Raw genomic sequence first — 13,693 nt, 5'->3', positions numbered from 1 at the left:
AAAAAAAATTCTAAGCCAAAAGCAAAAGCAAAAGCAAAAAACAATCCTTAAAAAGGGAAAGTAAAACAAAAGAGAAAGGAAAAAAAAAACTCCGACACTTTCAAAACGCCATCTTAAGTCCTTTCACTAGTATAACAAAGAAAAGGAGGAAAAATAGTAAAAATCAAAAGATAAAAAAATAAACACCTAAAATATAAGAAAAAGTCCTTTAAACTGCTCCGTCCGTTTAAAAATTACTCACCAAAATGCTGTAAACACGGAGATAGAAGCGGCGGTTTCTTTTGCTTCCAAGGAAGCAAAAACAGCTGGGAGGCGGAGATCAGCAAGAGCTCCGAGGGAACACTCCTTTCACCCCCTCTAGAAATAAATCCAGAGGGGGTTCAGGGGTTCTACCTCTACTCTTGCGTTCTCTATCCCTTCCCTTTGCCCGGGAAGGGATTTCCGAGCCGCGGGCCATCTGATGCGCGCTGCGCTCCGCGGCTCTGACACTTCCCCAGCTGGACGGCTAAAAGCTAGCCGCCATCGCCGTCGCCTCCCACCGGAAGCTCCCGACACAATCTATTTTTTAACATAAATAGGGAGAATAAATACATAGCTACCCTTTTTCCAGATTCAGCCTGAGAGAAAAAGGCTCTTTTTTCTCTCTGATCTTCATCTAGGCACCAGAAATCTCCCAGCCTCAAGGAACTTACATCCAAGGCAGCTGGTGATTCATGGAAAAACTGCTTTTCAGCTTGACACAGTATCTCCTGTCATTTCAAAGCTTTAATCTTGGAAGTCAATTTATATTATATTAAAAAGCAGTGTTATGCAAAGAGTGCTTCTTGATGCTAAATCCTTTGAATATAATTCATTTTCTCAAACTTAAAGATGAAAAAAATGCAAAGAGATCTTCAGATTAGCATCATTTGCTTCTTAATGCAAAGACATCTGCCCAAGCATTCTCTGTAAAATATTGGCCCAGGGCCTTGCCCAGGCCTAGAGAAAAGCAAATATTGAGTACCGTAAGTCTGGGGAAAACTTCAGCCTTTCTGAAAAAAAAAAAACCAATGAAAACATGTTATGCATGCCTTAGGATTATTAATTGTGTGGCAATACTTTGGCCACCAGCTGTATCTAGTTGATAACCACATAATAGATGGATAGATGGATGAATGGATAAATGGGTTTTAACAATTTTTATTATAATAAAATCTGATACAAATTAAATTTAGCAAAGAAAATAGAAAGGAATACAAAATGCAAGGAAAAAGAAAGGAAAAAGAAAAACAGAAGAAAAGAAAAAAATCCAATCTTCAGCACAAGTATAAACAAATTTAGAAACCTTCTGTAAAGTTACAAACATTTATCTCTTCATCCTATATGCCATCTTATCTATAGATAAATCCACAAAGGACTGTCTTGTCAGTCCTGGTGTCAGCAGAAAATCCAAACTGGTAGCCAGAAGTAACAGCATATTTTATTTAGCCTTGATCAAATAAACCAACTTCATAATCCTTACTTTTACTTCTAACCGTCTTCATTTTTAGTTCATTCAAATTTTGCTTTAGGATTTGATTGCTCTTCATTTCTTCTTTGTTCCATCACAGAGTTCTTCAAGGCTTTAAGAAGTAAATCCAGAGAGAGGAAGATGATGATTATCCAAGCTGTTGCTATTGAAGTTGAAGATCAGGTGCACATTCTTTACATCCCAAAATAGTATAGGTGAAAATGAATGAATAAATAATAATAATAATTTAAAACGCTTCCGAGCAGTCTTGGAAATGATTTCTATATGAACTCTTTCTCCTGAATGTTTCAGCCTTCCCTTCCAAATAAATGACCACAAACACACATACACATGAACACACAAAGAGAAATCTTTAGATAAGCCCTCGGTCCCATCCATATCACTTCTGAGAGCGTTTGCCTTCCTGAACTGCTTGTTCAGGAGAAAAGCCTTCCAGCATAAGGAGGCAATATCCTGGATGTACATATAGAAACCTATACATGTATGTGCAGAGAATTTTTGCTCCTCACACTACTGGCCTGGGCTTCTAACAGGGAAGTGAGCAGGACAATGGGGTTGATAGAATTATGCAAGCCGAAGGAACAATTGGGACATCAGATTGCAACATATACCACAAGTTTTAAGCTCTTGTATTTCCTTAATCGGGTCAGCAACATTATAGTAGCAGAATGAGATGCATTTAACCATTTTCAGGAGACTGGAGAGTATCACAGCATAGACTGTATCTGGTCTGCAGGCAATAAAAAAAGAAGGTGTACATGATGAATTTTCTTCCCTATGTTGGAGGAGACTGGGGAGGAGAGGCATTTTTAAGAAATGATGGTTTTATTTTAAAATGCCCGCTAACTATACTTCTATCTTTTTTATCTCAAAATAGCAGGATCCTACTCATTTTGGGCAACTACTGCAAGTAGCAGCCAAGGGAGTTACTGGTGCTACCTGCAAAGAGGTAGGAGTTCCAGAGTTACAGCAGATTTGCTTTGTAGGGAATTTTCTCAAAAACCAAGCATGGAAAATACATTACAGCTGCTATGATTTTCTTGTGATTGCTAAGCTTGGCCCAAACATTCGTAAAAGAATTTTTAGGAATGTATGCTCTTATTTTATTTTAGTTTGTTTGTTTTACTGTTTTGTATTTTATCTTTTATGATAAATAAATAATATTTTTAAAAAATATTTTTTCTGAATTATCAAAATATTTTGTTTCTTTGAATGTAATGTTCAACCTTCATTAAATTTCAATTGTTTTAGTATTAAATAAAGAAACCTAAATACTTGAGCCAAACTGGGGTTATTGAAGTAAATATGCTAATTTGAATCACATTCATTTCCACAGAAAAATTTCTAGGTGAACACATCTGGAGGTCATTTCAGATTGCTTTGGCTTAGATATTATATAGAGAAAAGGAGACTGATCAATATCCAGTTCTTATTTCTTTAGAAGATTCACCTTTAGTGCAGCTACTGGTTTATTCTCCCATTTAAACTGGTTTGTGAAGAATCTTGAGTGAATATAATATACTGGAGTAGTACTGTGAACAATTGCAAAAAATCATTGGTGGCAAAAATTAAATAAAGAGGGTAATCTGGAAACTTAACATGTAGTGAGGAATCACATGCCAGTTTTAATGCTTGGAACATTCCTCACATACTTGCTGATCTGGTGTTTGTGGCACACCAATCTCATTACACTGAAAAATCTTGCTGTGTCATATCTCCATGCATTTCAAACCAGACACACAAAGGGTTGATTCATGAGTATATTCTCATCCCTCAAATCTGAACAACTTAATTACTGTATGGGTCAACTCCATTGGAAGTCATTGTGTTTTCAATCAAGACTGGCAGAATCAAAAATTGTATTGGAGGCATTTCATCAGAAATGGCCTATTTGCAGATGGAAAACATTACCTGTTACAATAGTGATCAGGTAATGTTATATATCAGCTAATCCATGAATTGATCTGTATCCATGATTTGGTACATCGTCCATAAAATGATACAGACATTATGTCAACAAAGAGCACAATGTTTTAACCTTGGTCCCCGGCATATCTCTTTAAGCTCAGCTCTCCATCTTCCCACAAACTCTGAGTATTGTCTTCATGGCTGTGTGGCCCCAGTGGTCCTAAAATTATGACTTTGGGAGTGATGGGTTTGCCTATTGAAACGATGTATTCATCTGTTTCTATTACCTTCAAACATTTTCTCTTCCTTCTGGAAAAGGAAAACAGACATAAAAGGATGATGCTTCTGCCACTCCCAGAGGGAAAAGTGCAGAAAAGAGTAGAAAGCGCACATGCCCGACAATGTCAGCTATGAAAAGTAGAGCCTTTTGTTCTTCTAAAAGCCTTCTTTAGATTAAGCTTCTTCAAACAGATGGTTTCCAGATGTTTCAGGCAAAAACTTTTATAGTCTTCTAAATGTCTTGGGGCTTTGAGTGTTGTAGTTCAACACATCTGGAGGCCAGTAGACTGAAAGAATGCTGCAGTATATACTGACCACAATTTCAAGAATAAATAAACATGCTAGTTTTCTATGTGGTCTTCTCTGGCAAAGCTCCTAGCAAGACTTGCTCTACACGTCAACATTGTTTTTATTGTTGCCATTTTACTCCAAAAGGTTAAAAAATAGGTAGCATCTTTGTCAATCAACACAGAGGTCCCTTCTGGAAGCTTCCTCCAAGGTCTGCCAGAAGACTCAAGTATGTGTGCAAACTTGGAATCTCAGCTACTGTAATTTTCACTCTTTTCGGGTTTTTTTTACACATTGATATAAATTAGAAGCAGGTTTGGTGTTGTGATTTGAAAATGCAGCCAATGGCCTAAGCCCTAAGGCAAGGAGTGTAATGTTTTGCTGCTGCAGCAGAAAAAAAAGAGGAAAGAGGAAAAAGGGAAGGACAAAGAAAGGTATATTGTTTCCTACTTAATCTTAGCTCCCGTTTTTTTGCAAGAAGCGACAAGATGTTCCAGATAAATGTATATCAAAATCTCTAGTAATTGCCTCTGATACTCACAAAAATTTTACTTAGTATAATGCCTAGGGTAGGAGATTAGTGTTTGGATAAATGGTTGATGACATTTCAGATCCAACACAGCAGCCATTTTGTGAATAACCAAGTCTCTTTTGGCTATTCACATGACTGCACATCACACGTTCTCCAGCTTGCAAGTCTGCAACTACCCAAAAGACTAACCTACACCCTACAGCAATAAAAATTAAGAGAATCCCTGTTATAGGTGTATCCAGTAGCTGCAGATGCAGACACATGCCAGACAAATAGCTGCAGGATGCAGACACATGCCAGATAAATCTTATTGCATTCTTTGACAAGTGACAAAATTAGTGGATCAGAGGAATGCTGTGGATATAATTTACTTGGACTTCAATAAGGCATTTGATAAAGTAGATCACAACCTATTATTTGATAAGATAGAAAAATGTGGGTTAGATAGCATCATCACCAGATAGATCCGTAGCTGGCTGACTGGCCGTACTCGGCATGGAACCGCATCTACGTGGAGGGAAGTGTGTAATGGGGTGCCTCAGGGCTCTGTTCTGGGCCCAGTGGTCTTCAACATCTTCACAACGACTTGGACGAGGGGATAGATGGGGAACTCATCAAATTTGCAGATGACAACAAGCTGGCAGGAATAGCCAACACTCCAGAAGATAGGCTTAAGATACAGGAGGATCTTGACAGACTTGAACACTGGGCGCTATCTAACAAAATGAAATTCAATGGTGAAAAAAGTAAGGTTCTACATTTAGGCAAGAAAAACCAAATGTACAGGTAGTGTAGCTGGTACCTTGCTCAATAATAGTAACTGTGAGAGGGACCTCGGAGTCCTAGTAGACAATTACTTAAATATGAGCCAGCAGTGTGCTGCAGCTGCCAAAAAGGCCAACACAGTGCTAGGCTGCATTAACAGAGGGATAGAATCAAGATCACGTGAAGTATTATTACCACCTTACAATGCCTTGGTAAGGCTACACTTGAAATACTGCATCCAGTTTGGTCACCACGCTATAAAAAAGACGTTGAGATTCTAGAAAGAGTACAGAGAAGAGCAACAAAGATGATTAGGGGACTGGAGGTTAAAACATATAAGGAACGGCTGCTGGAATTGGGTATGTCTAGTTTAATGAAGAGAAGGAAGAGGGAGGACATGATAATAGTGTTCCAATATCTCAGGGGCTGCCACAAAGAAGAGGGAGTCAAGCTATTCTCCAAAGCGCCTGAAGGCAGGACAAGAAGCAAGGGATGGAAACTAATCAAGGAGAGAAGCAACCTAGAACTAAGGAGAAACTTCCTGACAGTTAGAACAATTAACCAGTGGAACAACTTGCCTCCAGAAGCGGTGAATGCTCCAACACTGGACAGCCATTTGTCTGAAATGGTATAGGGTTTCCTGCCTGAACAGGGAGTTGGACTAGATGACTTCTAAGGTCCCTTCCAACTTTTTGTTGTTGTTGTTGTTGTTGTTGTTGTTACATAATCTTTGGTAGTCAGTAATACCCATCCTCCACCCATGACTTTTTCTGTTGGTTCAAGACCCACAATAAAGATGGCCAAAACACATCAAAATGCTTTATTCACATGCACTATAAGAGTACAAAGAACGAACATGCCAAATAATCCAGTGGCCTAAATTGAACATCCAGTTCCATTTTTAGTACTGTAACCAGTTCTTGAGCAAGTATGAAACATTAATTGCATGGTTGTCAATTCTGGATTAGTGCCACTTTAAAATACTTTAAAATACCAGAAATATTAAATATCAATTTAATATGCACATTCCACTACTGAAAAGTAGAACTTTGCAGATTTGATGAAAGGCTAAAATTCTTTCAAAAAAAAAAACAGGCTCAGCATTCTCCCTTCTCCCTGCATTATCCACTGCCGAACTGTTTTCTACTTAACTGTCCAGCTAATATCCAGCATCAGATGGATTAAATGGATTACCAGGTATCTTTGCCAGGTATGTTTACAGACATTAAACAAAACTCACTGCAAAATAGTGCAGGACCCTGATGAAAAAGTGAGAAAGGAAATAACTGCTTTACTTTTCTATAGCTGGGTAAGGACTCTGGAAAACATTTTGAATTACCATAATAAGCAATCATGTTGAAGAAATGATAGAAGCATAGCTATTCTAACACAGTTTTCTTTAATAAGCAAACAGAGAAGAGCAACAACGATGATTAGGGACTGGAGGCTAAAGCATATAAGGAAAGGCTGCTGTCTAGTTTAATGAAGAGAAGGACGAGGGGGGACATGAGAGCAGTGTTCCAATATCTCAGGGGCTGCCACAAAGAAGAGGGAGTCAAGCTATTTTCCAAGGTGCCTGAAGGCAGGAGAAGAAGCAATGGATGGAAACTAATCCAGGAGAGAAGCAACCTAGAACTAAGGAGAAACTTCCTGACAGTTAGAACAATTAACCAGTGGAACAATCTGCCTCCAGAAGCGGTGAATGCTCCAACACTGGAAGTTTTTAAGAAGGAACTGGACAGCGATTTGTCTGAAATGGTGTAGGGTTTCCTGCCTGAGCAGGGGATTGGACTAGATGACTTCCAAGGTCCCTTCCAACTTTATTATTATTATTATTATTATTATTATTATTATTATTATTATTATTATTATTATTATTATTATTATTATTCCATCATTTTGATATCTCTCAAATATGGTGAGATTACAACAGAATTCCTAGTCAAGATCAGCAAAATTCATATTAACGCAGAAATATGGCACTCACAGCACATTTGAATGGCAATCAGAGAAAACTGTACTATTGTTTATTTTTTTGTAGGAATTAAAATAAAGCTTAAATAATGAAGAACATGGAGAATATTGTGAGAAACAAAGTCCAATGCTTTGGTATATACAGACGGTAAGTTTCCCACATTAGTAGTTTAGCAATGGACAGAATACCAGAATAAACCAGAAGCAAGATCATCTTCTCAACAAATAAACTGGACAATGTCCTATTGAAAGCCCTCAATGTTCTTTTTTTTAATTGAAAAGTTTTATACATCCAAAGACCCACCCACCCCTCCACCCCTCCCCCACTTCCCAGAGCTGAATACAGGGTTACAAATAAACAATCAAACTCTAAAAAAAAATTACCCAACTATACAAGTAACCAAGTCCATAACGCATTTTAACTCCCTTATAACATAAATATAAACAAATAAAAAATAAACATAATAATATAAACAAATCAATATTGTTAAACCATACTAAAACTAATAAAAATTAAAAAAAACCCTATTAATAATACTCTAAAGTTTACTCATAGGCTAAATGAAACTTTTTAATCCCATATTTATTCTGAATATAATCTATCCATCTTCTCCAAACTGAAATATATCTTTCTTGTGAGTGATCCTTCAAGTAAGCAGACATTTTTGCCATTTCTGCTAAATTTGACACCTTAAGCATCCAATCTTCTATAGTAGGCAAAGAATCTTTCTTCCAATATTGCCCTACTAATAACCTTGCAGCTGTTATAAAATTCAACATCAAATTAGTTTCTTTAGCATCACAATCTACAATAACACCCAACAAAAATAGTTGTGGCGTGAACTTTATCTTTCTTTTAAAAATCTTTTGAATGTTCCACCAAATCTTAATCCAAAAAGCTTTTATATTTCTACAAGTCCACCAAATATGAAAATAGTTTGCATCCAAGCTACCACATCTCCAGCATTTGGGCTGTAAATTGGGATACATATAAGACAGCTTTTTGGGATCCAAATGCCACCTATAAAACATTTTATAAAAATTTTCTCTTAAATTTTGAGCCTGGGTAAATTTTACATTTCTAACCCAAATTACCTCCCATGTATCCAATGAAATTGGTTCTTGAATATTTTGAGCCCATTTTATCATACAATCTTTAACTAAATCCATTTCAGAATCCAATTCTAGCCCTCAATGTTCTTTAATGGTGTTCTATTAACTTTCTTATACTTTTCAAACTAACCATTCCTTGGAATATCTGCAATAGTTAGGTTTACACTGTGTATTTTGTATGCAAAAACAAACCACCACTGTGGAAGAATGAATACTGTACTTGTTATTATATCCTGCTTTTCTTGTCTATTTTCTACAACAATGAAAAGACCCCATCTTCAGAAAGAAACTGTCTTATTACTTCAAATAATTCAATATCATCTACCTGGATACATAACTTGATGCCCTCAAGATACTTTGGCCTATGCAGCAATCTTGACCATCAGTAATGGTAACTTATGAGAGATATAGGCATTATACAGCAGAGAGTGGGGAGGAGGGATGTAAATGACTTACTCTGTCAGGTGCCATCAAGCAAAGGCTATATAAAAGTTTCATATGTACATCAGATTTTGGGATACAAATTGGTATCATGGCACGTATATGACGATAACGGTTTACATTATATATTTCAGTATAAATGTGGTTTGTGCAGATATTGTTTGTTGTAGGTCAGTTTCTCAAACTCAGCAATTTTACATTGTATGGATTTTGGCTCCTAGAATTCCCCAGCCAGTATGTACACGCATCTTAAAATTGCTAAGGTTGAGACAAACTGTTGTAAGTGAAGATATGTGGAGGATGATAGGTAATCTTTGAATTATGATGGCAGTTGGGACCAGGACTGTGGTCAATAAGCAATATTGCCATAAAAAGTACAATGTTATGTGACAGCAATCCAGGCAGTTTCCTTGTTGTTGTAATCCTAAAATACGCATGTCATTAAAGGGAAGCAGAAGCACTCCCAGATAAAGAGCATAAAGATGCTGCAGATGGATGGGGGAGATTCTGGGAGGCTGGGCGCATGCTGCATGCAAGTTGGGGAAATTACTGTGATGCATATGAGTGAAGGTGATGATGTGTGTGTGTGTATGACAGAGAGAGAGAGAGAGAGAGAGAGAGAGAGAGAGCGAGAGAGAGAGAGAGAGAGAGAGAGCAGAGGGGGGGTGCATGGTACATGGTACATTTGAGTGAGAGAAGGAGAGGATAGCATTTGTGTGCCAAGGGAAAAATGAGAGTGTGGGTGTGTTAATGATGAAAGGTTGAGATAGGAGATAGAGACTTACCCTAGTGACTTACATCTTCCCCTGCCAGCTTCCCCATTGATTTCTTATTGGGAGGAGGAGGCATGGAAGATTGCAAAAGGCAATCATATGATTATGGGGAGCTTGGCAACCAGCTGCAAAGGTAAATCAACCAGATCACAACCATATGACCATGGGGGCACTATAACAGCCATAACTTTGGGGACCAGTCATAGGTCCCTTTGTTCAGCACCATTGTAACTTCTAATGGTCACAGAATGGTCATAACTCAAGGACTAACTATAGTTCAATTATAAGCAGTTCTTCAAGGTTCAAGACACAACTTTCTCCCAGTCTTGTTAGGAACTTATGTCCCTCCTGAAACCCTCCGTCTCCATGTATCCACCTCTTTTTGTTAAATACAAAAAAGCAACACCAACTTTTTGCTCAGTTATATCTACACTCATCAACAGTTTTCTACAGTTCTGGTTTAATTATGATGTGACTTGTTTCAGTCTATGTACAATAGTAGTGTGTTGTGTGAACCCAATCGTAGTGACAACATACTGACTGTTATTTCTTAAATCAGTCCTTGTAACATTTAACTAACTATGATTTAACATATTTAATGAAGTCAGGCATAGCCTGATTCATACCATCCAGATTCTCTTTCATCTGAATCTCAAAATATCCAAACTATTCTGGATATCAGCTCTGGTAGATTACTTAAAATGATCTGCAAGAGTCTCTAGAATGGTGGTTTGTTCTAGTTTTATGCAAAACTTTTATCAGGCCCATGCTTAAAAATAACCTAACAAAAGTATAGCATGCTTCAAGATATCATCACTGAAATAAAAAATAAATAAATGGGATGTTTGTGGCTGTAACCAGAGGAACTGCCAAGGGAAATAGAAAGAAAGGATCAATGCATCTTCTCCTCTGCTAAGATTTTCTGATACAAATAGATTATTCTTAAATATTTGGATATATTTAAGTAGGCTGAAATCCACTACACAATTAGTTTTCTCCATTGACCTTCATCGGACTTACTTCACAACAAAGATGCTTGGGAGTATATTGGTAAAAATAAGACAACAGCTTACCATGTTCAGACGTGCCCAATTTCCTTTTGCCACGTCCTGTATTTATATCCTATATAAGACTCCGGGACAGGGCTTTAATCTCCTTTTTCGCTTGCATTCATTACCGCTCAAGTCGATCCCTTTTCCAATAGCACCTTGGTCGCTCAGAACGCCAGACGTTCAAGTAGTTGGGGTTTCTACATTTATCTTTGAAGTAACTGCAACCACACGCACCCTCGCCAAGACGACGTCCCACCAGCGAACTTGAATAGTTTACGCTTCCTGTCACTCATCACCCATTCAAAAAGAGGTCAGATTTCCCCTCCCCTCCAGATATCTGCGGACCAGTTGCTAAAATCGTTCAGGAGGGCGCAGCGCGGCCGCGATGAGAAGCGTTTGCTTTCCCGGACTGATCTTGGACGTGTGTTAATGACAGCCAGCAGCAGGTCTGGCAACATCGGGCTAAAGAGCCAGCCTAACTTAGTTCTAAAGTCCTCCAGGTTTGCAGATCCTACAGGCTTGTAGAGAGGGGATAAGGGGGAGGCTTGTTCATTGTTGACGTCCTTTTCACAATAAAAGCCCTCCCCCCCCCCCGCGGAGAAGTTAACGATGGGCTTCATTAGAGCTCAAGGCTATTACATTATTTTCTGTAAACTCTGATTGTTCAGTGAAAACTGGAAGGTTTGACCCAATGCAGGCAGATGGAGGAAAACAAGTGGCTTGAAGGAAAGTGGATAGAGTAGAGTGCCGGACTGGAAGGAGGCATGAAAATAATGTTGCCTGCTGTTTTTTCACCCATTCACTACACTTCCACTCCCAAAAGATAAGTTAACTTTATTCAAGCAATTGATTCCCTGTGGCATCTTTACAACAGAAAAAGCTGCACAAACAGGCTCCTGTGACAGACAAAGTGTAACTGGGCTCTTGATCCCAGGAAATAGTAAATGCAGGAGTTGTTGAGCCACAGGCTAATCAATGTCTTATGCAAACCTAGCCAAGTAGGTTAGTGAAATCAACAGGCCACAGTTCAATTTAGTATAGGATAGTATGTTTGGCAAACACAGCTTGTGACAGCTTTGAATCCCTTGGATTCATGCCTTGGAATCTAAGGGTAAGTAGTATCCACATCATTTTTACTTGACCATGAAAACCATGTGGTTTAAGTTAGGACATGCAGACAAAGGGTCTTATCATAGTGTTTGGAAGAGTATCAAAAAAAATCAAGATGGCAGCCATGACCATGCAATCAATTCCCTCCCCCCTTTTACTGTGTCACAACATCACTTGACTCATCCCTTTTCAAAATCTCTCTAGGTCTTTCCCCATTGCTGATCTGAGATGCTTCCAATTCACTTTTGAACTAGCACAAAATATGCTGCTGTCTTCGCTGCTGATTCCCTCTCCTGTCTCTATTGCCTCTATTCCGAGTCACTGCACAATGGCACAGTCTTCCAGACATGACAGGCAAAGACATTTTTTAAAATAAATTGTTGCAAGAAAAATCTTCATCAAGGTCGAGTCCAAGCCAGGAATAAACAAAATGGAGACTGCTTTAGAAAGAAGGTTGTAGTTTATTGAAGAGCAAAGCCAGACAGAAGTGTAGCTCTGGGAAAGCTAACCACATGTAGCTGGGAGTAGTGGGTTTTAATACCTTCTGGGGCTTTTGTGTTTGGAGTTCCTGTTCCTGTGGCATGAACTTTGACCTGAGGTTCTTTTGAGTGTGCCTTTTTTGGTATTGGTGGGTTAATCCTATTATGTTTCCAAAGGTCATATCCTGCTTCCCTGGGGCTGTGGTTGATAACTATTTCCTGTGTTAGATTTTTTGGGGTGATCTTTTGTCTTTCTAATCCAGACATGTCAAACTCGCGATGTCACGTGACATCACACAATGTATCGGGACAATTTTGCCATTGCCGGCAATGGGGTGGGTGTAGCTTCTGGATGACGCGTCCGGCCCATGGCCCGGCAGTTTGATACCCCTGTTCTAATCCCATCAGCTCTAAGCTTCCTAGTGCCAGTCTTTCTGAAAGGATTATGATATCTGCGTTTCTACAGAGCTGGTTTCTGCTTGGGGGAGGGAGACTTGCGGCTATTAAGAAAAATTGGGCATGCTTTTCTGCCTTTTTAAGATCCTTTGAGGAAATATAACATTCTGCCTTTTTAATATTTCCTTCTCTGGGGGGGGGGGTCTGACTTCCCACAAAATCTATCAATTAAATGTCTAGGGTTACCCACTTGCCAAGACCCTTGATGATAAAGTAAAAGCTAGAGTAAAAGCTGTCAAGGGTGCCCACAAGGAAGGTCTCAAAAGTCAAGATAGTAACCACAATCATGCAATTAAAGTCCCATCCATTTTTACATGTGTTACAAAGTAAGAAACAAAGGGGCTGAGCTTTGATTGCACTGTGGCCACCACCTTGACTATTTGATATATACACACCCTGCAGGCACTCTTGAAAATTAAAAGTGGGACCTGCATAATAGTGGCAATTCAGTTTTGTTGAACGAGTATTTACCAACTTTCCTCACAGACCTTATAAAGATTGTTACATAGTTTTATTTTTAAATGTCTTTTTATACTATCGGATTCATTTTAAAAAATATTTTGCTACCTCTGTCTTTGGCCCTCCCCAAACAGTATATAGATCACCAAAAAGATAGGGAACTTGCATAATATTTACATGCAATGATACATAGGTGTGGATACATAATTAGCAGCAGTGCTGCCATTTATTTCAATGCATTTGATCAAGAAATGTATTCTAGAGAAGCAATAATGATTAGATAGCTCTGTCTACTTTCAAATGCCAAATGTTGTCCCCTGCTCATTTTCCTAATTTTCCATCTGTCAGTCAGATTTGGCATGGACAACTTTTTAAATAACAAGACTTTTCTCTGTAATTAGAACAGATGACCTGTCTAACAATCTATTGATCAATCATTCAGTCCAGGAACCAAATCAGAATAATTAAATTCCTAAATACCTACCCTGCTAATTTTCATACTTTGGAATGAGGAATTTGCATCCCTTACGGGCCAATCGGCATATTTTCAATCT

General features: G+C 38.4%; 1 protein-coding gene across 2 annotated transcripts in view; it reads right to left on the bottom strand.

Moving 5' to 3' along the window:
- Nucleotides 1–11,101, bottom strand: part of GASK1A (golgi associated kinase 1A) — a 91,592-nt gene extending 80,491 nt beyond the window's left edge. For both annotated transcript variants that reach the window (XM_039336286.1, XM_039336285.1), the window contains exon 1: nucleotides 10,657–11,101. In XM_039336286.1, the coding sequence (XP_039192220.1) occupies nucleotides 10,657–10,659 (3 nt within the window). In that variant the 5' untranslated portion in view covers nucleotides 10,660–11,101. The remainder of the gene's footprint in view (nucleotides 1–10,656) is intronic.
- Nucleotides 11,102–13,693: the final 2,592 nt, after the last annotated feature.

Source organism: Crotalus tigris, unplaced genomic scaffold, assembly GCF_016545835.1.
Source record: "Crotalus tigris isolate CLP2741 ecotype Arizona unplaced genomic scaffold, ASM1654583v1 scf7180000017666.27876245, whole genome shotgun sequence".
Lineage (NCBI taxonomy): Eukaryota > Metazoa > Chordata > Lepidosauria > Squamata > Viperidae > Crotalus > Crotalus tigris.
Note: the sequence above shows the minus strand (reverse complement) of the source record. Positions and strands in the feature narration are given on the sequence as shown.